This window comes from Chelmon rostratus, chromosome 17 (assembly GCF_017976325.1).
Source record: "Chelmon rostratus isolate fCheRos1 chromosome 17, fCheRos1.pri, whole genome shotgun sequence".
In the NCBI taxonomy this organism is placed as follows: Eukaryota; Metazoa; Chordata; class Actinopteri; order Chaetodontiformes; family Chaetodontidae; genus Chelmon; species Chelmon rostratus.
In genome coordinates this window covers 22,961,763-22,984,040 of record NC_055674.1, presented here as the reverse complement: position 1 = coordinate 22,984,040, position 22,278 = coordinate 22,961,763, and the positions used below count along the sequence as shown (strand labels likewise).

At 41.9% G+C, this 22,278-nt stretch overlaps 2 protein-coding genes across 5 annotated transcripts; one reads left to right on the top strand and one right to left on the bottom strand.

Moving 5' to 3' along the window:
• Nucleotides 1-3,907: 3,907 nt before the first annotated feature.
• prkar1aa (protein kinase, cAMP-dependent, regulatory, type I, alpha (tissue specific extinguisher 1) a) lies at nt 3,908-13,545 on the bottom strand. 3 transcript variants are annotated; one of them, XM_041956888.1, is made up of 11 exons: nt 13,460-13,545; nt 11,298-11,476; nt 9,815-9,985; nt 9,109-9,200; nt 8,966-9,027; nt 8,827-8,873; nt 7,920-8,078; nt 7,738-7,798; nt 7,489-7,610; nt 6,347-6,428; nt 3,908-5,148 (listed from the first exon to the last, which is right to left on the bottom strand). In XM_041956888.1, the coding sequence occupies exons 1-11, from the start codon at nt 13,464-13,466 to the stop codon at nt 4,976-4,978; spliced, it is 1,155 nt and encodes a 384-aa protein (XP_041812822.1). In that variant the 5' UTR covers nt 13,467-13,545; the 3' UTR covers nt 3,908-4,975. The 3 variants fall into 3 exon arrangements, with proteins under 3 accessions (XP_041812822.1, XP_041812823.1, XP_041812824.1); XM_041956889.1 differs by having other exon boundaries at nt 9,815-9,982; XM_041956890.1 differs by lacking the exon at nt 13,460-13,545 and adding an exon at nt 12,971-13,100.
• A 697-nt stretch (nt 13,546-14,242) lies between these two features.
• On the top strand, nt 14,243-21,680 carry zgc:86896 (uncharacterized protein LOC415190 homolog). 2 transcript variants are annotated; one of them, XM_041956812.1, is made up of 10 exons: nt 14,243-14,377; nt 15,146-15,272; nt 15,922-16,026; nt 16,376-16,598; nt 16,865-16,972; nt 18,103-18,309; nt 18,551-18,626; nt 19,290-19,480; nt 20,940-21,030; nt 21,454-21,680. In XM_041956812.1, the coding sequence occupies exons 2-10, from the start codon at nt 15,209-15,211 to the stop codon at nt 21,457-21,459; spliced, it is 1,071 nt and encodes a 356-aa protein (XP_041812746.1). In that variant the 5' UTR covers nt 14,243-14,377; nt 15,146-15,208; the 3' UTR covers nt 21,460-21,680. The 2 variants fall into 2 exon arrangements, with proteins under 2 accessions (XP_041812746.1, XP_041812745.1); XM_041956811.1 differs by having other exon boundaries at nt 15,143-15,272.
• The last annotated feature ends 598 nt before the right edge of the window (nt 21,681-22,278 follow it).

Sequence of the window (22,278 nt, the reverse complement as noted above, 5' to 3'; positions counted from 1 at the left end):
GCAGGCTCGTGGTGCACGGCTGCTGGGCTGGAGCGGCAAACGGAGCAGCTACCGGCCCCACACGAAGTGTTCCGGAGATGAACGAGCGAATTTAAAGGGCCAGTGAGCCTCACTCAGCCCTGAGTGAGAGTGGTTCTCAAAGCCAGTAAACACCCGCCTCGCCTGGAACAGGATGTGTTTCACCGGCCAATGCCTTCTAGAAACCAGACTGATAAGGGATGTGCTCTTCGCCCATCATAACACTTCTGTTGTTTAAAGGAGGATTGCAGTAAATCACACTGATCGGTCATTGTGCACTCAGGCCTTTCGGTTTTATCTCGGTGGGGTCACATTGGGTTTGGTTTTGGTTCGTGTCCGTCTTCTAGCTATGTGGCAGTCAGGCAGGAACCAGAATGCACCTGTGGCGCCCAAAAGTGATCGTTCCCCAGAAACCAGGAGGCCGTGCAGCCTGTAAGGCGTGTTGTCCTCTTCTCATGCCTACATCCACTGCTGCTGAAACCTGTTTCAGTCTGGAAAAGACCTGAGGCTGGGAGAGAGGTTCACCTCCAGCAGGACAATGACCCGATGCACGCAGCCAGAGCATTGTGAAGCCATAGACAGGATTTTAGAAATGGTGAGATCCAAATCCCCCAAATGCCCACAGCCCCTAGACATTTAAGGGTTTCTTTTTTTTTTTATAATTTGGACATTTTATATTCTATTTACTCGGTCAGATGTGCAGCTGTATTTTGTTGTTGTCTGTAGTGCTTCTCAGTTCAGTCTAATTCATTTAAACTAGTGAGAGCTGTGCTAACGTGATGCAGAGCACACATCACCGTCTGAAGAGGTGAGCCTCTGGTTATGTGGGATGGAGTACATCAGTTCAGACTTCCAGCTGTCAGTCTATGTGACTTATATTTACAGCTTCAGGTTTCTTTATAATTCTACTTTAAGATGAAGTGGACCATAACTAAAAGGGAACAAGTTGTTTTGTTTTTCTTGAGTTTGGACCAGGATTCGGTTACACCAGCTATTCACAAATCCATCATGAATTTAGAACAGGAAGTCCTTCCTAAGTTCTTGGTAACTTTTTAACAGGTTTCAAATTAGGGGTTTAAAAGTACAAGTACCTCCAAACTGTACTTAAGTCCACTACTTGAATAAATGTAGTTTTTTTCCACCACTACCTTTAAATATTGTACCATTATTGCACAACTGAAACAAAGGTATTAAAACTACTTAAATTCAGGGCCACTACACAGGTGTGGGCCCCAAGAACAGGCACCAAGCAAAGACACACAATGAAAACAGTGATCTCTTTATTGCTTGAACTGCTGTAAGGACATCCTACAGAGAAATCTAAAACACACCAACATTTAAGCACAATCACTCCAATCAATCAATCTGAGGAAAGGCACAAAAACTCTAGAAAAGAATGGTCCTCTGGAGAGACTCGCTGCAGGCTTCCCACAAAAACTGATGGTCTGACTGAGCGGAGCACAGCGAGCTGTATACCTACAGCTGAAAATAACAAGCTAGGTTTCTGACTGCACACTGCTCTCTATATCTACCTCTCAGCTCTGGCTGATTTCGTTTTTGACCATCGAGTAAGACAGAAATTCTGTATAATCATTAAGACACAGCTGATGAACAGAAGTACCAAGTCCAAGAGACACCACAGCAGATGGGTGCAACACTACTGAATAAAGACATCTTTGTAAAGAATAACAGGTAATTAACACTGACTGTGACGATGGGTGTTGGTCGAAACATACACATGTAACAAATCAAAAAACTGCAAGCCCAACATAAATAAAGCCAAAACTGATGATGTCTGAACTGGCTGGACAGACATGATCTATTTAGAAATGCAGGAAAATACTGTGGGAGCAGATGTGAGAGCAGAGGTGACAGAAAACAGCAGAACAGGGTGACAAGCATGAGCAGTGAGTAAAGGCAGGGACTGTTACCCTCCTCCTGCTATGGCTGGCTATCAAACCTCAGTACCCTTTATATAGCTGTCAAGTACCCAAAGTTTGCACTGAATCCTCCTCCTGTTCTTTACTTATGTTTTTGATCAGAACGTTTCTGACTGAGCCTCGACTATGTTCAGCTTTAAGTTCATGCGGCTGCTTCTGTCCAGACATTTAACAACTCTGGCTGCTTTCAATACAGATTTTGTAGAAAAATGTGTTTACAGTCCTCAAAGTGAAATATCTGAAAAAATGAGTCTAGATTTTTTGATGTATACCAAAACTGAGGTATTGCACTGAGCAGTACAGCTGATGTGCTGAATGGGCCAGTGCTAATTTAATCACTTTCATATACTTCTGATATAACGGACAGTATTGCTGGATTACAAACTGATGATTCATAACATAGGAATTCCACTAAATTTTACACATTAAGAGCAGTTTACTCATTATTCACTAGAATGTCTTCTGTGGTTCTCAAGTCTGAAAAGAAAAAAACCTGGATCGCATCATATTGATGTCATCAGGGTCATATCATTTATCTGGGGCCTGGAGAAGGATTTAAAAAATAGTCGTACAAACTGCAGACATGGCTTTTAAAAGTTGTGGGTGTTTACTAGGCACAGAGGGTTCAAACAAGAGGATACTGTGTTGCATTGTGGGAAATGTAGGATCCAGTGTTTCTGGAGCATGGATACCTGGGATTCAGGGAGTCAGGATATCTCAGCCTCTGACGATTCTCTTTTAAATCTGTGGAATACTTAACGTTTATGAAAAGCCATCGTTTGACCTGATTCATGGCTGTGAACGTGGCTTCAGCAGTGTGTTTATCAGTCCGGGATTTTAAAAAATGTTTCCGATCCTCTTTGTCCCCCTCTGCATTGTATTGAGAATGTGTTTCTCAGTTACATAAACACTGTTTGCAACAATAAGGCCTTTTGAGGTCCCTTTCATTTGCCAGGTAAAAAGACTAATGAAAAGTCCGTAACACTCTGATTAAGTTCCTTATAAGACAGAAACATGGAAAATTTCAGCATCATATTTGGCACCTGTTTGGTTATGTGTCTTTCAGATTTACTGCAGAAAGTCTGATCTTTCAACAGGTATGGTACCTGTTCTTGGTTCTGGTTTTGTTTTTCTTTCGTAAGTGTTGACCTGTGCTCCCTTTTAAATGACAGGATCAGAACTTAACAGCATATAAACATTGATTATATGTGCAAAAAGTACAGTCATTTACTCTTAATATATAGATCTGGAGCAGAGTTGTAAATAGAACAACATAAGAGCACACTATGTCAGCAGAGTTAAAAGGACACCTGGACATTTTGAAGTCTGTTGGGTACCTGCAGTATCCTTTAACAAAAAAACTGCCAACTACATATGAGGAATTATACCCCAAAATATAATTACATTTAAAGAGCGAGAGAAAATGTTAATGAAAATGTAAAGGAAAGCCATAAATCAGAACATGGAAAATGCTTAAGTTTAACTGGGAATACTGGAAATGAATTGTGCATTTTGTTTTCTCATATCTCTAGAATAAAAAACATCCTCCATACTGTAGCTATATGCTTGGTACTGTAGCTTCGGCCTAACTGTGATGTATGAATGTCAAGGCAACCCTTCTAGAGGTGTTTCTACAAGGTACACCAAGACAACAAATGTTAAAAAAGACAAAAGGACAAATCACAAACAAACAAGACTGGAGAGTCTGCAGCCACGCTAGCTGTGAGGCCGTACTTCAGCAGTGGTGCTTTGAGCTAAATGCTAATGCCAGCATGCTAGCATGTCACAATGACAATGATAGTATGCTGATGTTTAGCAGATGTTTACCATCTTAATTTAGCAAGTTAGCATGCTAACATTTGCTAAACAGTACAGCCGAGGCTGATGGGAATGTCATTAGTTTTGCTGGTATTTGGTCATAAACCCAAGTACTGGACAAACTGAAATTGTTAAACTGGACGATGGCGCCAGAGGAAAAGTCGCCACCGTTATTAGAATTCATCCTGAGGCGAGCGCGGATAACCACATTTCATGGCAAATGTATCTAATGTTTGCTGAGATATTTCAGTCCAGACCAAAGCGCTGGGTCAACTGACAAACTCTGCAATCCCTGGAACCCTGCTGCTAGCATGGCTAAAAACATCTGGACAAACAGGAAAGAGCAGCAACAAACACAAATGAACCTTTTGGTGTACCGCTTCAAAAACATAAAGCTTCCTCAGTCAGCATGGAAGCGTCTGCCACAGCATCTCTGTGAAGGTCTCACTAAGCAACTAACTGGGCTTTCACACTGTCAGCATCTTTGACTTAATACTGCAATACCGCTAATGTGGCGATATCAGTCATTTTTTCATTGATTGTGAAACAAATTAGCTTCCACCCCCCTACTCCCATCCATATTTTCATATTCTGTCTTAATTTAACCTTTTTTTATGTCAGCTATTTCATCTATAAAAGCTTCATTGTGCTTTATATTTTGTTTAGAATATTTTATGTCATCTGTGTATTTTATGTAAATATTCCCATTCTAATTATCTGAATGTATTTTACTGTTATCAGCATGTTTTAAAATGTGCTCTGTATATACATAGACTTGACTTGGCATCTTTAGATTCTATCTTTCTTAACTTGTCACTGGCCTCTGAACTAACAGTGATCACAGTGTGAATGCACAGTCAGTCACATGTCGACCGTTATTTCATTGAGCTGCTATACACGTGCACGCAAATGTCTATTTGGTATTGTGATTACAGCTTCAGGTGACGAAGCAACACTCTAAACTGTGTCTGACCTCAAAAGTCTTCCCTTCACGCAAAACAAATCCCAGCTTCTGAGGACATACACAAAAATAAAATAAATAAGAAATAAAAAAGAGGAGTAACAGGTGTAGAGAAAATGATGTTGTGGGGGGCAGGTGGGTGTGGTTATACATGTGAAAGAGTAGAAGTGAGAGAATGAAGCAGAGCTGTGCACTGGTGGACCCTGCAGTGGAGGAAAGGAGGGTCTGGGTGCTGAGCTCAGACAGAGAGAGAAACGAAGCTGTTGTACTGCTCAATGTTTCTCTTCAAGATGTCGGAGCAGGGGCCCAGGACCCGCTCGAACCGAGGCCGGTCCAGTTTGACACACTTCAGGGGTCCGCATGAAACAACGGTGGCGGCGCGGGGCCGGTTCATCAGCAGGGCAATCTCACCTGGGGGACATAGAAAGACAACCAGTCATACAAGGTTCACACAGACATATTAGCCTGCTGACAGTAGCTGCGTTTCCATTGCCCCTAGAAATCCGCAAATCCTAAATATCGCAATAAAAAAACGGTAATGGAAACACCTACATTTCGAAAATCCTTTCAAATATCGCAAAAACATTTTATGCTCTCATGAGGTGGTTTTTCAGCCGTGTCGATATTTAGGTGTGTCGCAAAAGTGTAATGGAAACACTTTTTCGCATTTACACGTCTCCGAGGTCAGCGGACTCACCGCATGCAGTCAGATATAACGTCTTGTTAATTCTGTAGTGTATTTTGTATTGAATTATAATTGTTTAATTATTGTTTTCTGGATCTCAATAAGTAGCAGACAAAAACACTACAGCTGTTCCAGCTGTCATGCTGGCTGATCTGTTAAAGACAATCTGACAGCTGTGATCTCGTCCTGTGCGCACTTTGCAAAATCTAATCATTCCATTTTCATTAATCGTCAGATGAACTTGTGATGAGTGTGTGCACCTCAGCTGTGTGGGAGACACGCGTGCACGCCATTAACTTTAATATTTACACATAATGCTGATAGAAAATATGTTCAAAGGACACTTCAGTAATTCACAGTCCTGTATTCTGCTGCTGCTCCGCCGGCGCGAGCTGACGCTGTCAGAGCGAGCCTCGCGTAATAACAAAGTGATCAATAATAGGCCATTAAAATCAGTGATCACTCTAAGTTAACAGATCATTTCTTTATTTCACCTTCAGCATTTGTGCATTAGAGTATGCGCAATCCTACAAGGCCAGGAGCATGCATGTGCTTTTTAATTATAGGGCTTTGTGTTAAGTTTTACCGACGCACAGCACGCACACACATCTCGCGGGACGTCCGAGAACTTACGAGAATTTCAGCTGGTTCGCAAAACACTGTTCAATGGAAACACCTGCAAGTCGCATTTTGCCGAAATTTCAGAAATATCGCTTTTATTTTGCGAACAACTGTAATGGAAACGCAGCTGGTGTCCTGCTTCGTCATTCTCTTTATTTGGGATATTTCTGGCTGTTTTAAATCCACACCATCCATCGAATCAGCCCATCCAGCAAGCTGTCAGCAGCTACCTGGTCACGCTGAAAACGCGTGTGCACTGTCAATGACAGGTGTCTGTCAGGGTCTTGTGCTTGTTTGACTTACCAAAGTAATCTGATGGTCCGAGTCTGCCGACTTCCACAAACTCCTCGTCCTCTGACCGCCTCTGAAGCACCGCTGCTGTCCCCTGACAGCACAACAGAGACATCTTCAACTACATATCCCAGAAATCAACAGCAATTTTCAACACAGATTGACTGTGAACAATGAATTATACATCCCAGTTTCTCCAGGAAAAATCTACTGTAGTGGTTATTATGTTAACGGCAGGGGGAAGAAAGAAAAGATAAAGGAGCAGCCTTCAGTTGTTGCAGGTTAAATTGTTCACGTTTTCACACAAAATATTCTAATTATTAAAATTGCTTAAACCTTGTAGTTTTGTTTCAGCCACTAGTCGAACTGTGGCCCAAAGGTAAAAAGAAAGCATCCCTTTTCACAAACCAGAGAGAGAGAGAGAGAGAGAGAGAGAGAGAGAGAGAGAGAGAGAGAGAGAGAGAGAGAGAGAGAGAGAGAGAGAGAGAGAGAGAGAGAGAGAGAGAGAGAGATTCAATAATGCACAACAATGGCGCGAGGAAAGCAAGAGGTTTTTCCTGCTGAAGCTGGGTTCTTTAAAGACTCTTTAGTGGGAATCTGACCAGTGATCCATGGTCAGTCCTCTCACATGTTCTAAATGCTGAAATATTCTCTACACAAATCCACACTTTGCATAAATATTGGTTAAGTGACAGGAGAACAAAAGGTACAACTGTAGCCAGTGTGTAGGATTTAAGGGGGACTATTGGCAGATGTGGAATCTAATACTCATAGTTATATTTTCATTCCTGTCTCATCACCTTAAATTAAGAATGTTGTTTTCATTACCTCAGAATGAGCTCCTTATATCTAAAGAAGGAGTGGGTCTTCTTTACAAAGTCTGCCATGTTGCACTGCCATATTTCTACAGTAGCCCAGAACGGACAAACCAAACCCTGATTCTAGAGAGCGCCTTTGCATTTTCAGTTGCTGCCAAAGGAGAGGGTGAGGTGAGGGGTATTCCACTGGCTGCAATTTGCAATCTCACTGCAAAAGTACAGATTTGTGAAAATCATTACAATAGTAATGAAATAAATTTCCACGACTTTTCCAAAACCGAATGTCCTGCAACAACCAGTTTGGTTTGCCTAGTGCTTGCAGAACGTGGTGTGTACCTCCAGGATGATGAAGAACTCATCGCCAGGCTGTCCCTGCACTACGATTTTCTGGCCGTCCTGAAACTGCACCGTCTCCAAGGCGTCAGCCACCGTCAGACGCTCCCACTTATCCAGAGACTCTGTTCAGAAGACACTTGGGTCAACACATCCACCCATCTGGATACATGAGGTCAATGGCAGCTTTTCCTTTACGGACGGGCCAGTCAGTCATAATGATGAAGAGCAACTGATGAGCCACGTTCTCACCTAAAATGGACACCTTGCTGAGGAACTCCTCATACATCTTGCGCTTTCTCAATGTGCTCCCCTAAAAAATAAATACATGAACAAATCAACTAAGAACCTGATTCTAACTTTTTCTAAACATTATTATTATTTCCCACAATTCTCTGGTCAGTTTTGTCATTTACCAGAATTGCACAACTTACCATGAGTATTCTCCTGTAGCTCTCTCTGTCGATGCCCCACAGCTTGACATTGGACTTGGCCCGGACTGTAGCTGCACGAGGCGTCCCATAGATCAGAGCCAGCTCTCCAAAACTGCCTCCCTCACCAATGCTGGTCACCCACTCATTGTTCACATAAACCTAGAAAGAGACGGACCAGAACCAGGTTTGACCAGGCTTCCCATGACATGGCAGGGACAACAAGCTATTATCGCTACAACATGATGAACTGAGGCTAGTCCGGGTGGAGGGCTGAGTCTGATACTGGTCTATGTATCAGCAAGCGTGTGTTCTTCTAGGACACAACATAAAAACATTCAAAAGCCAGTTAAGTGATAAATATTCAGTTTTTCATATGCCCCCAACCTTATATGACACTGAAAATCACAAATATGACTGGTGCAACAAATCACTGAAGATGGGAACCAAGTTAATGTATTTCTATAATTAATTAATCTATTTCATCTCCATTAATGAACTCATTCTACATATCAGTGAACAAACAGGCAATTGCTAAGAGAGACTGAACCTGAAGTTATATGGTTAAACTATTTCCATTACACAGCGTATCTGGAGAACCCTGTGCAAGCAAAGTGCAACGCTGAAGTTAAATACTAATATATTTTCTGGCCACTAAGGGGCAGCAGAACAAGCTGAAAGACAACTCCCTGGAGCAATATGCTACATCAGGCCATTAGTTCTTAGTAAAATAAACTCTTTGTTGGTTTAGGTGGTTTTCCTCTCATTAGTTATCCTTTAACATTTCCCTCACTGAACAACTGAAGCACATACAGATTAAAAAGTAAAGAGACACATTTTCAAACTTAAAAAAACACTGGTGGTTTTCTGGATTTCAAAACTGCACAAAAACACAAAAAAGAGATCTTACGTCCATCTCTCCCTGGTCAATAACATAGAAGTTGTCTCCCTCATCACCTGAAACAGGAGCAGGAGGAACAGGAGTCTCATGAGTGAATGAGCAGAAGAAAAACCCAACAATCACCGTGTGCTGCATTTTGAAAACTCACCTTGTTGGATTACGATTTCTCCAGCAATGTAGTTGACAGAAAACATTGCATCAAATATGTCACTGGAGGGGCAGAAAAGAAGCTGATTAGCTGGAAATGCTTCGAAAAGAACTGTTTACCATCAAACTAACTGGTGCCATTACCTCCTCTCATTGTCGTCCAAGTGGGCAAACAGTACGTTCTTCTCCATGGCTTTGGACAGGGCAGCCATGCTCTTGTAGTCTTTTGGGATGACCTTGAGTGAAAAAAAGCTTGTTTATATTCTTCTGGTACACTTCAGGGAATACACAAAAACTAATATATCATCACGTTTATAAGGTTAGTGTGTTGGCAACCAGTTACCTATACACACACAGCAGACAAAATTAGCAACATTAGCATTCATTTGGAGTCATGTTTATGACTGCCTGCTGAATGGAAGTTCAATGTTCACTCTTCTCTTGGCTCTGGTATCTGTCCCTTTAGCTGCCTAATGCTCCACTATGTTCACAAGCTAGTCTCTACCTGTGTTTGTCTGTTGTTTGCTGCTGAGCAGGTAGTGTACAGAGGGTTAAAGAGAAATTGTAAGTGAAACAGCTGCCTTCTACTGCTGGAGACAATGCTGATGAGAGCAGTTTCCTCAAAATGCAAAAAACGAGCAGGAAAAGGCTGAAATATTCAGCTGAGCTGAAGGTCATTGCAGAGGAGGTGAGATTTTGCTGTGGGTTCATCACTGCAAACATCATTACACATGTCAATTACACATGTCATCAGTTGACAGTATAAAAATATCTATTTGTGCTGCTTTGAAGACAGTATGAAGGTCCTTGAAGGTGTGTGAATGAAAACACTGATGTTACCACCACTGACCTTTCTGACATAGGAGGCAGCATCTTCCTCAGTGTACACCTCGGCACTGATGGCTCCTCTCCGGCTGCGACCCCTCACCACAGGGTTCATGGGTGGAGAAACTTCATCCTCACGGGAGTCTGACCGTGAGCTAGATTTGTGCTGTGAAGCCACCTGCTGGGCCTCCTCCTGCTGGGCAACAGGTAAACGAAACCACACCTGAGGCACTCTAAGAAGAATAGACTACTTGTAGAGAAAGCATGAATTCTCAGAAAATGAATTTCATAATGGATCCTTAAACCTCCATTAATGTTAATTTAAACACAAGATACTTGTGCTCAAAAAGAGGATTCATTCTCAGTGAAGAACCTTGGAGCTCTAATCTGCCTCTATACCTGCCAAAGAGCAGTGATTCCTAACACGTCTCTGGGGGTCATCAGGTGGAAACCTCCCTTCAACAGTGTTTCGCCTACTTAGTCCCACTACACCTCCAGGAGGCTAGGCAGTGAACTCCGGCGTCCCAGAGTCACCCCCCCCTGGTGCCAGTTCACACTGCTCCTACACAATCCAAACAGCACCGCCACGTTCAACTGACCCAGAGATGCTCCAGGTAGTGGCCAGTACCGATGCTACCATTTAACTATTGCTAATGCTAATGCTAACCGCTAAGAAGAACAGAGGAAGACAATACAGTTCCGATGCTACCATTTAGCTAATGTTACGTGCTAACCGCTACCTGCTAAGAGGAACAGAAGAAGACAATAAAGCTAGATTCACCTATACTGTTAATGTTAACTGCTAGCTACCAGTACTAACTGCTAAGATACTATCATACTACCACCGCTTTAGCTATTGTTAGCTGCTACAATGCTACCACAGGCCTAGATGCCACATGTAACTGCCGATTGCCACACTACCATCATCTACACCTGCCTCTCACCAACTGCACCAAAAAAGCAGGGTGGGAATACAAACCCTGGTTCGGGTAGGGGGTAGAAAATAAAGAGGTAGAGTCAAAAGATGAAAGTAGGGATTGGATACAGACCCTTGTTCGGGTAGGGGGTGGAAAATTTAGAGGGTGCTGAAGGTGGAGGCCTAAACCACAGACTAGATTTAACAGCCTCTTCTAACATTTCCTTCAAGAAGCAACAAACCCTACCATTTCCTGCAAAAAGCAAACAAAGCAGGAAAACAAACCCAAACATTTCCTTCAAGAAGCAAACAAAACAGGAAAACAACCAAAAAGATCAAAAAACAAGCCAACTCTGTAAGCCACCTGCTGGGCCTCCTCCTGCTGGGCAACAGGTAAACGAAACCACACCTGAGGCACTCTAAGAAGAATAGACTACTTGTAGAGAAAACATGAATTCTCAGAAAATGAATTTCATAATGGATCCTTAAACCTCCATTAATGAACTGTGTTAAACTTTACATTAATAGAAAATCAAATAAGTCTTTTAATCTAAACAGGTTCCTCATTACACCAATGTCCGACAGAGCTCACCTTTTCCAGCCTTTCGAAGTAGTCCCTGAGGAAGGCCATGGGCCGATCCGGCCGGGCCGTACACAGCTGGATGATGCAGTCCTTGAGCAGCTGCTGGACGTTGTGCTTCTGGACATACTGCTCACACTCCCGGAGACTCCGCTCCTCCTCGCTGCTTGATGCCATCTTTGTCTTGTGACCTGGAAGGAGATGAAAACGAAGAGCACTGAATCAGGAAGCTGTCAGGTACCATTCTGTACTAATGTGCAACTATAGCTAAATTGTTCCTGTGGATTTGGGAGTTTACCAAGTAACAGTTACAAATAGCATGCCAAGTATGAAAAGGAGAATACCACAGCTCTTCCTCAGTTTGCATTACCCTTAATATCAGAGGAGAAAATCATGCCAATCTTTGCTTCAGTGGTTTCATGCCGGTTTTCCTAACAGGATTTCAAAGCATCTCAAGAGTCCCTTTAGCTCTTTAGATGAGGAATATGCTACACTGCATTCGATATGAAAATGCTTTTGACTTACACTGATGCCTTAAATAATGTAACCAGGATCATTATAAGAATTGATACTGCCAAATACTGCCAGTTGATACAACAGTAATGACTATTATATTTGTTTCTAGATGATGGCATACAATGAGCTAAATAATTTGATCTAAGCTATGTGATGGAATTCTACTTCTTTCTTTCAGCATGAGACAAGTCTCATCCCAACACACTACTCAAACTGAATCAATGAAAGTAAACAGTTGTGTATCTATATGGAAAGGACTTCCATCCTTTCCTGTGTGAGCAAAAACACGCTAAAGAGTAGAAGGAAGGAAAGAAGAGTGCTCTCCTCTACAAAAGACTGGGATGATGATTTTTTTCAACTTAGTCATACTGTTTGTATGACTAAGTTGAAAAAAATACCTTCCACAAATCAGTGGTTTTGTGAATTAGTGTACAGTGTGACTCCAAACAAAAGTCTACTACAAAATGTAAAAACAATAAGTCACGTGGCAACAGAGATGTAACACTGCAAGGCTTGACTATCAGCTGGATAAAGAGGGGACTGCACTGGGGGTCAGACCTATAGGACCCTCAAAGGTCCCTGGTTCACTCAGTCATTTGGCTGCAAATAATTTGATTACCTGTAAAGTTGTTAACAAATTCGCTGTAAGTACTGTACTTGATTGAAAGCATACGCAAAGCACAGTGTTCAGAGAGTGGGTCAAAGGGGAACAGCCCTGGGGAACACGAACAGTTCAATGTCACCATGCTAAAATGCGCTAGAATCAGAGGATCATTCAACGAATTTGTGAACTCATTTACTAAGGTCCTGTACTTAAAATGCCAATACAGAAATGCATCAGTAAGTTTTATAATCTGAACAACCTGAAAAAAGTAATTCTGCATAATGAGTAAAGTCACTTTCAGTTTTGATATTTAAGTACACTGTTCAGATACATCTTAACTTTTACTTAAATAAATTCATATTTCTAATTCTGAACTTTTATTTGGCATTTTTGTGGTAACGCTGACGTATTTGTTCAAGGATTTGAATACTTCTTTTATCACTTTTTGCATGCAAAATATTCCGCAGCAAAGTACCAACATTTTGTAGGTCGAGCATTTTCCCTGAGATGCAGAGGAAGTAGCTAAGATTAGCTAGCCAACCATTAAAAGTGCAGGTAACCTTACCTCCAAATGGTACCGTAACGTTAGCACAGCAACGTTAGCAGTTACTTGAGTTACTTGAGTGGGTAAACGTTAGCTACGGTTAAATGTAACGTACTGAACAGTTACCTAACGTTACACTAGTTAACATTAGGTCATGTCACTGTTATCTGATTAACGTTTTGTTTCTGCGTAGAGCTAACACAGCAACAGTTTCGTGGCTAACGCGACCAGCTTGTTGGCTGTACACGAAACGTCAGTCAATGCGATGCTAAAGAAAAGTTACTGTTATTACACCTGAGGATTTCATGATTAGCCATAGTGGATAACTAACCCAACACTTAAATTAGCGTAGCGAGCTAACTGTTAGCCATCCACAGTCCCGTATGAAAACAATGCGAAAAACACACCCTTACAGACAAAAAGAAGTAACAAGCTTTGACCAAATGCACCCATAAATGTGGAACAACTAACGCTAACTATTCACGTTGCAAACTGCACGAAAATCCTCACCAAACATTAACTGACGGGTGACTTCGTTGTTTTTCCTCTTCAGAGCAGGGAACTGTCACTTCCGGCCGGATTCTTTCAGAATAAAGTGTCCCATCAAAAATTGTATTCAGGGCACCGTAACTTCCTGTTGTGTGAAAAAGCTATTTGTTAACAAATTACAAATGCACATTTTATACGATCACAACAGGCCCTTAAATGTGACCTATAGGAAACACTTATTTAGCTTTTGTTCTTTTATCTACTTTCGAGCAGTCAAGAAATTCATCAGTCATCAAGAGCAAATCGTTTGGGATACCAGACACTCACTTGTTCCAGCTTCTTAAATGTGAGGATTTTCAGCTTTTCTATTATATATTGTTGTAGACAAAGTGGAATATCTTTTTGTTTTGTTCTGTTGCTTGGATAAAAAACAGAATGCATTACCTTATGCTTTGGAAGATTGTATTTGTCAGTATTTGTGATATTTTAAAGAATTTTTTAACTGATTATTGCTTGTTGCAGCGCTAAACCACTTTTAAAACTCTATAGCCAAAATTCAGAATAGATAAATTACTGAAAGTACAATAAATTAGCCTGCTAAATTACAGGCTATATCTTTACTATTTACATCTAGAAGGGGTTGTTTTACACATTAGCGTGTGCATGTATATGATGGTTGTTGCTGGCTGTATGGTGATAGACAACCAGAGATCTTGCTTTATCACAACAAACCTGCTCCAGAGGAGGTGCTTGCTCAACAGCTATTAGCAGACACACCCACCTATCTCAGTTCCTTCAGGAAAACCACACTCACTTCCTTCACCCAGTCAGACTGCACAGCTTCATTCGTGTCGACTGCCCAGAGTCCACGGATACAGCCCTGCACCTCCCATCACCACCACAAATTCAACCTGACCCCATACATACAGTACAGCAAAGGTAGGAAACGAGCTCCGCTCTCCTTGTTTTTATCACATCTGATCAGCTTGCCTAGATTTCATTGCTAGTAAAACTGATTTACGCTGTCCATCTGGTCCACAAGAAAAGTATTATTCAGTTTCAGACATTCTGATGTATCGGATGTTGCTTCTCATCAATAATTCTCTCCGCCTTTGTCTGTTTGATCAGGCAGGGTAAAAACAAATACAGCACCAACAGCAATGCTTGGAATGTACTGTCAAATTTTGAGGTAGTGTCTCCTTGGGCTCAAAGCCTTTCAACCTGTTAGGAACTAACTTCTTTCTTCTGCCTTAGTGATGTAAAACTGTAACAAACTGACATCTCTGGATTCAAAAACCCAAGGTTTGTTTCCTCCAGTCAGGATCAGGTTAGCGTTCGAGGGCAGAGAGAACCACAGACGTAACAGTCAAAGCATGTTTGCACAGTGTGCGCCACACCTGATAAAGGTGTATTCTTATCTCAGAGTCATTACTCACCTAGCTACAAATCAGTTACAGGGAGAGTTGTTGCAGGTAGTAACTCATTCACATATACTGTCAGTGTGCCCATAAAGTAAATTTACCCACTTTCCAATTTTGTGTTAGGATGACTTAATTAAGGATTGTATGATTAAATGAAAAGTGTGACACCAACTTTAAAATTCATTGTCCACTTCATTTGTCAAGCCAAACACACCAAACTGACTGTGTTTCTTTGCAAAGTGTCTCACTGTCCTCCTCCCTAATCTCATCCCTGGACCTGCAGCAGCACATCTGCAGAGCTGTTGTGACAGCAGCTACATTCCACCAGCCTCTCCCGTTCTGTTCAGACATGTCGCTCTACACTTTTGGCCTGGAGCCGCTCTCCTGCCACACCTGGAATAAAGACAGGACCCGTAAGTGAAACAGCAAACATACCAGCCTGGCTGCATTTCCTTATAAAGAAAAGCATAGATATGTGCACCTACATGTGGATATAAATGCATAGACACATTCCTGTATTCCTTCTCCATAACCTATGGGTTCAATAGAGGGTGGGACCACACTGATGATGCAGAGAGTAGATACATTTTCTCCCTCCTCTAATTGCATTAATGCTGCCTGGGGAACCACAGGGAATCTGATTATCAATAAAGGAAATGGACTGAAAGGCCGCTGCCTCATGCATCTAACTGTGTTTCAGTTGCAGGATGTCTACTGCTGCTTTTGTGCCTGACATTACAGCTGTTGTCGAACACTGCAGTGAATTGTCATTGACTTGTTTTATGCACTTTTTTTTTTACTACAGTTCTAGCAGGACTGACCCTATGATCACTGCTGCTGTCTGCCAATAAATACGTTTGGATTGTATTTCTGTATAAACTTTAACTGACTGATAGCCATGACATTTGCTGAGCACAGTCGTACTCCTCAGATGAATAACCTCCCTGAATCTGATGACTTGATGAACCTGTAATCAAGTCACTACTGCTGCTCTGTCTTATTATATCACTATAACAAAGTGGTTACGGTGCCTAACTTTTCTGCGCTAATATATCTATACAGAGATTGCAGTGAGTCCTAACAACAACGTGGTGAACATCTATGAGAAGAAAGGCAAAGAGTGGGTCAAGATCCATGAACTGAACGAGCACAGCGGACGAATCACCGGTACAGTAACTTATATCAGCCAACAAGTGACTGAAGGAGAGGAGGGTGTGACTTGTTTGATAATACCCTACTGAAAAATGTGAGAAAATGAGAGATATGTGATGAGGTGTGAACATCAGAGCCTGAAAAGCCAGAAGTTTACTGTGTGTCAGCTGTTTTTTAATGAATTTTAGTTTTGAAAGTGAAAGTTCATTCTTGACCTTGGGAATAATGATTCAATAAAAAAGGCTTAAATCAGGTCCCACTTGGCATCATCCACAATTTATTAGACACATTCTCCATTTGTTATGCCTGAATATAGTAATTTCATTGCAATGTACCATCCATGCATCCATATTTATTTGCACAGGCATTGACTGGGCCCCGGAGTCCAACCGCATTGTGACATGTGCCTCTGACCGCAACGCCTACGTGTGGACTCTGAAGGATGGCGTGTGGAAGCCCACCCTGGTCCTGGTGCGCATCAACCGTGCAGCCACCTGTGTGAAGTGGTCACCACTGGAGAACAAGTTTGCCCTGGGCAGCGGAGCTCGGATCATCTCTGTCTGCTATTTTGAGAAGGAGAACGACTGGTGAGCAGTGCATGATCAGTCAGAAATATTCAAGTTTTGTACATAAGACTTAAACTGATGCTGGTTTTGAAGATTATTTACCTCAATTGTGTCTGAGCCTGAGGAGGGTGACACCTGTCAGCAGGTCAACAGACAGGAGAAGAAAGTCAAACAACACAGTCTAGACATGATGTCACTTCTTACCTGATACACAGATGACGTGCCATGCCATGATATTTGCTAAGGACGTTCAAATGCAGGTTTTTACCATTCTACCTCCCTTTCAGGTGGCTGAGTAAGCACATCAAGAAGTCTGTTCGCTCCACAGTGCTGAGTCTGGACTGGCATCCCAACAACATCCTACTGGCTGCTGGGTCTGCAGACCTCCACTGCAGGTGAGACAACAAGCAAAACTGTGATGTAAAGGAGGGGAAGCAGACAGGAGTCTTAGTTCTACTTACAAATAGCAAAGGAGTCATACTTTAGGGCTCTGTTTAATTATCAGTAAGCAACTAAAACAGTTCACTTTTGAATTTGCACGAGGACAGCATGTGGCCAAGTGAACCAGATAAGGCATATGCCAAGCTGTTTTTCACTCTTCCAATTCTGGGAGTGCCATTGAATGGTAGCACATCATACCAATACTCTATATCAGTAATCTATATTATTCTATATGTTCCCATGTGAAGAGCAAAACCAGCTGAATGTATTTACTGACAAGTCTTGTGTGTGTATCAAAGGCTAATATGCTTTATTCCTCTGTGCCATAGAGCTCTGTTGTATTAACGCAATCCAACATAGACTGTCCTGCTACCCCAAATACTCACTAGAGCCCCAGATATGGATCAATCCGCCAATGAAAATAGTCCCCAACAAACACACTTTTTACACACTATTTTCATACAGTGCTACAGTGAGTGGATGTTTTTAGCAAATTACTGCAATTACTTTTTTTTCAAGGTTTATGTCATCTGTAGGAACCAGTTGACTTGTCTTACAGAAGTCAGAAAGTATTGACAGACACATTGTTTTTGTTCTTTTCATAGGATTTGTTGACACTGACAATATGATAAAATAATGATAGGCTTATACTGTATATGTAAGTTAACACAACAGTGCTTGTGTGTAAATGGAGGGTCCGCCTATAAATTAGATTAGATTAGTAGATATTGTTTTCATTTTTTTACTCCCTTTGGGGCAACAGAGCAAGCTGAGAACATTACATGGACTATCAACAAATTATAATGGCAAACTTGCAGCCAGCTATGGTTTATTTACACACCCAGCACACACAGAGCAACAGTAACATTCATTTGGAGTTGTCATAATGGATTAGCACAGCTTTGATTATATATGAAAAGTCAGACTGCCATAAAAGAGAGCTTCAGAATTATTCTGACATATTTAAAGACATTTTTAAGTATATCAAACAACTGTACATCAGTACATTAATCTAAGCATTAAGCCCAACTGCCAAAAATGTGAAAGCTGTAACTATAACAGATCTCCATGCTGTACTTCTCAGGGTTTTCTCAGCCTACATCAAGGACATCGAGGACAAACCCGGGCCCACTGCCTGGGGGGCCAAAATGCCTTTTGGGGAGATGCTGCTGGAGCATAAAGACTGTGGAGGCTGGGTGCACAGTGTCTCCTTCTCCCCCAGTGGAGACCAGCTGGCCTGGGTGGCCCACAACAGCAGCATCACTGTGGCTGACGCTGCCCAGGACAAGGAGTGAGTACAGCTGCCAAGCCACTTAGTCCACCATTATGACTGAACGTGTCCTCCACATCTGCCCTCTCCAACATAAACCAGGACAGCAGCACTACACAGTTTTCCACCCAGGCCTCATTTGTTTCTGTCTTTGCTATTCACTGGCCAGGTCTCTTGTTCCATATGAGCTCCTGTACTTAATTCGATGTGGGTGTCTGTCGACATTATATCACCAGCACCTTTCTAACCTCTGTCCATCCAGGGTAACCCAGCTGACCACCGATCACCTACCTCTGCTGAGCGTGCTCTACGTCAGCCCCACTGAGATTGTTGCTGCGGTAACTACCACCTGCTCTGTGTGTGTGTGTGTGTGTGTGTGTGTGTGTGTGTGTGTGTGTGTGTGTGTATCCAGCAAAAAATAATGTATTGATTAATGTTAATATTAACTGATTAATATCAATGAATACTGCAGCCTAATTTAAAGATGCAGTAATCAATATTTTTAGATTAACAATGGATCAAATGTCGACTGTATGTACAATGTGAATTGTTTGGTTTTTGCCCACACATGAAGCTGTTTTCAGTAAAAAAATTAAAAACAAAAGCCCATAAAACCTTCTGTATACTAGCTGCTCAACACTAAAACAGCATAAAGACACATTTAGAGACTAGCAGGTGAACAGCATACTATTAGCAGCTAAAGAGCCTGATGACCTTAAACCTTTATTATTGTACTGAAGTTTGTCATCTAGACACACTGCTGTAGTGGGTGCAAATCACTGTCGCATTTCTGCCCACCTTTGTCCTCCGCTTGGTCAAGCACACAGAGTTAAAGGGGAATGAAGTCCTCAAAATGTGTCTCCTGCTCTTGCTGTTATTTTGTTTTGTCAAACTGCTTAATGCAGCTTTAAGGACACAGATACAGTCATAATCAACTTGAATGTAATACAAATATTGAATAGAATTCTTTATATTTATATCCTTAATCTCTTTTCTGTCAGGGTCATGACTGTTGCCCCTACCAGTTCAGCTATAAGGGTCCAGGTGCTCTGGAGTTTGTGAAGAAGCTGGACATCCCCAAGCAGGCGTCAAGGGGCACCATGTCAGCCATGCAGCACTTTCGCAACCTGGACAAGAAGGCCACCGACGAAGACAGCAACGAGCTGGGCACCCTTCACCAGAACAGCATCACGTAAGGCCCCCAGCTCTACCAAGGAGGCTATATTGCTACCTGTAGCAGGATATTTCAAATATGTGTTGACAGAGTCCAGAGCAAATTTGCTGGAAAGGTTGTTGCACCCTGGTGGCCTGGAGGTTAACGCACTGACCATACAACACAAAGCTCCTGGTTCTGGTCTGGTTGTAGACCGTGGTGAAAAGTTAAGCCATGCATTGAAGAACAAGTGGAAACTTTTTCTTGTGAATGTGGACCCAATAGCACCACCATGTGGTCACTTTTTGGCTCTAAAATCCCAGATTTTCTGCCCATTAGATTTTTTGTCCTGCCGCTCCATCCACAAATTTCATCAAGTCTTTCCCAAATTTGACATGACGTATCATGACTCACTTGTCATTTTGCACAGGTTTTACTTTTTCCCACGCAGAAAGTGGGAATTCTCCATGTGGTTCCACATGCACATTAAGCATTTTAATAAAGAGTTTCTGTTATTTAAACTAGCTTTTAGAAGACTGCATGGCCTTGCTGGAGGTATGAGCTCTCTGACTGCTTTGAAGTAACGTGCAGCGTTGATAAAGTCTTGTTTACTGATCCTACAAAACATCAGGGACTCTTGTTAGCGAATCTAAAAAACATGAATCAGGATGTACTTATCCCAGGTTAAGTATATGGATTTTTGTTGCTGTGCATGTTAAAGTGTACAATTGTGAACTTGTCTTGGTCCGTTGTCTCTGTTACAGCAGTGTGCCCCACTGCTCTAGTAGGAGAACAGCTATCAGCATATTTCTGACACACAGCTTTGGACTATGCTCCCTTTAGCGGCCATATTTAAATTCTTTGTGTCTGGGGCAACATGTGAACATCTCTTTATGTCTCTGCAGCCACACTACAACAAGCGTTCCGATCTATCTGATTTTTTCTTTCATCTCAATAAGCAGAACTGTTCTGCACTGGAACAGCTATGGCTGAGTGTTCAGCTCTGATGCCAGACACACTTGTTGCCAATGTTGTTGTGTGTTGTGGCTGTGTAGATAATTTTAGGAGTGTATCTCACAAAAACAACTTTTGCCAGTACTTCGAATTCTATCCTCATGTAAACTTTTGAAGATGTAGACATTAGTTTGTCAATTATGGAGTAATCAGTCTTTGTAAAAGTAAACTACAGACATACCATATTGTGCAGATGAAGTAAAGTTGCGAGTTTTAGCTCTGGGTGAAGTATAAATCTGCTAATACCCATCAGACATTGTGCTGTCTGGACTGGAGAGACATGATTATTTTGATATTTTTAATGGTCTGGACCGTTCTTCTGATGGACCCTCATGTACTTGTCATTTGTCTCCTCCTCTTCCTCTTCTTCCTCCTTTTCCTCCCTCCTCAAAATGCCCAGCAGCTACTATTTCATGTCAAACAGCAATATAAAACAAGTTCAGCTTTTAAGCCCTATGTGCATGTGCTGTGTTGTGTCACGCAGGCAGCTGTGTGTTGTGTCCGGAGAAAAAGCCAGAGTGGAGAAGTACAGCAGTGTGGGCCTGGATGGCGTCATGGTGGTCTGGGATTTTAAGGTACATGTGTCAATACAAACACGAAGACTCGACTCGAAGCACTTTCACTCAGTTGAATTTTTGTGATATAAACTGATAATGATCATGAAGTATGTGTGGAAGCTCAGGAAACAGTGGATGAAACTTGAGTAAAGATTGTTTTGTCAAATGCTGAAGATACAGCACTCTTCAGAAGTTTGGAATTGCAAACTGTGAAGCGTGTTTTATGAATAATGCTATTGAAAAGACCCATGATATCCAACATGGTTCAAAGAGGCTTTTTCATGCTGATAACATCCTGAAGGGAGCACTGATTAAATGATCGGTATTGAATGTCTGCGGCCAGTATCAGCTATTAACTGCAACACAAACACACTGTTACATCATCCACTGCTGCCTGCTGTGTAGGATCAATTCTAACATGTTTGTGCTCTTGTTGTGCAGCATTGAGACGCCGAAGTTGTCGGTCCTTGAGGTCTCAGAAGCTGAACTATGAGCTGAACCAACCAACACCAACTTGTATCGACCACTCCTCTGTGAAACATAATACAGTGAACCCATGTGTATAAATATGGAACTACTGATGTGCTTTTGAGCAACTGGGAAACAATGTCAGCACAAGAGCTTTGTGATATTTGTCAGTAAAATAAATAAAGAGGATATTTACAGGCCCGACAATGCTGTGTAATGACCTGTTCGTCACATTTCTGTGCTGTGTATTGACATATTTCTCAGTTTTACATACTTTCCTGTTTCTTGTCGTGCTTCTGTGGGTTCTTACGTTATTTTTGTTTCATTATTCTACTGCTGCTATTTCACTTCCTCTTAAAGGGCCACTTCACTGAACTGACACAAGTGTCATCACTACTCATCAGTTTGCACAAGTGCTACTCAGCCTATGAAAACTGTGGTATAATGTCTTCTGAAGCTCTGTAGAAGTTTTCCAAAGTCTGACAAAACAACCCTGATAAAGTCATCATGGTTAGAATTTGAAATAATCCTTTATTAATCCCACAGAGTAGAAATCTGCAGTGTCAGAACAGAAAATGAGAGAGTGTATTAGTAAGAGGCATCAGTATATAAAAAAGCAAGTGGTAAAGCCTGACAGCAGTAGGAAGGAAGGACCTGCAGTATCTCTCCTTCACACACTCTGCGGGTGAAGCAGTCTGTCGCTGAAGGAGCTGTCGGTGCTGTCCTGCATGTTCTCCATCAGGGATGATAGCTCTGCCATCATCATCCGTTCTTCCACCACCTCCACTGGATCGAGGG

Coding starts and splice junctions, on each gene's coding strand:
- prkar1aa (XM_041956888.1), bottom strand. Junction 9,201..9,814: donor CTGCCTCCTATGTCAGAAAG/GTCAGTGGTGGT, acceptor TTTTCACTCAAG/GTCATCCCAAAAGACTACAA. Junction 9,028..9,108: donor TTGGACGACAATGAGAGGAG/GTAATGGCACCA, acceptor CTGCCCCTCCAG/TGACATATTTGATGCAATGT.
- zgc:86896 (XM_041956812.1), top strand. CDS start 15,209: ATGTCGCTCTACACTTTTGGCCTGGAGCCGCTCTCCTGCCACACCTGG. Junction 16,027..16,375: donor GCACAGCGGACGAATCACCG/GTACAGTAACTT, acceptor TTATTTGCACAG/GCATTGACTGGGCCCCGGAG. Junction 19,481..20,939: donor CTTCACCAGAACAGCATCAC/GTAAGGCCCCCA, acceptor TGTGTCACGCAG/GCAGCTGTGTGTTGTGTCCG.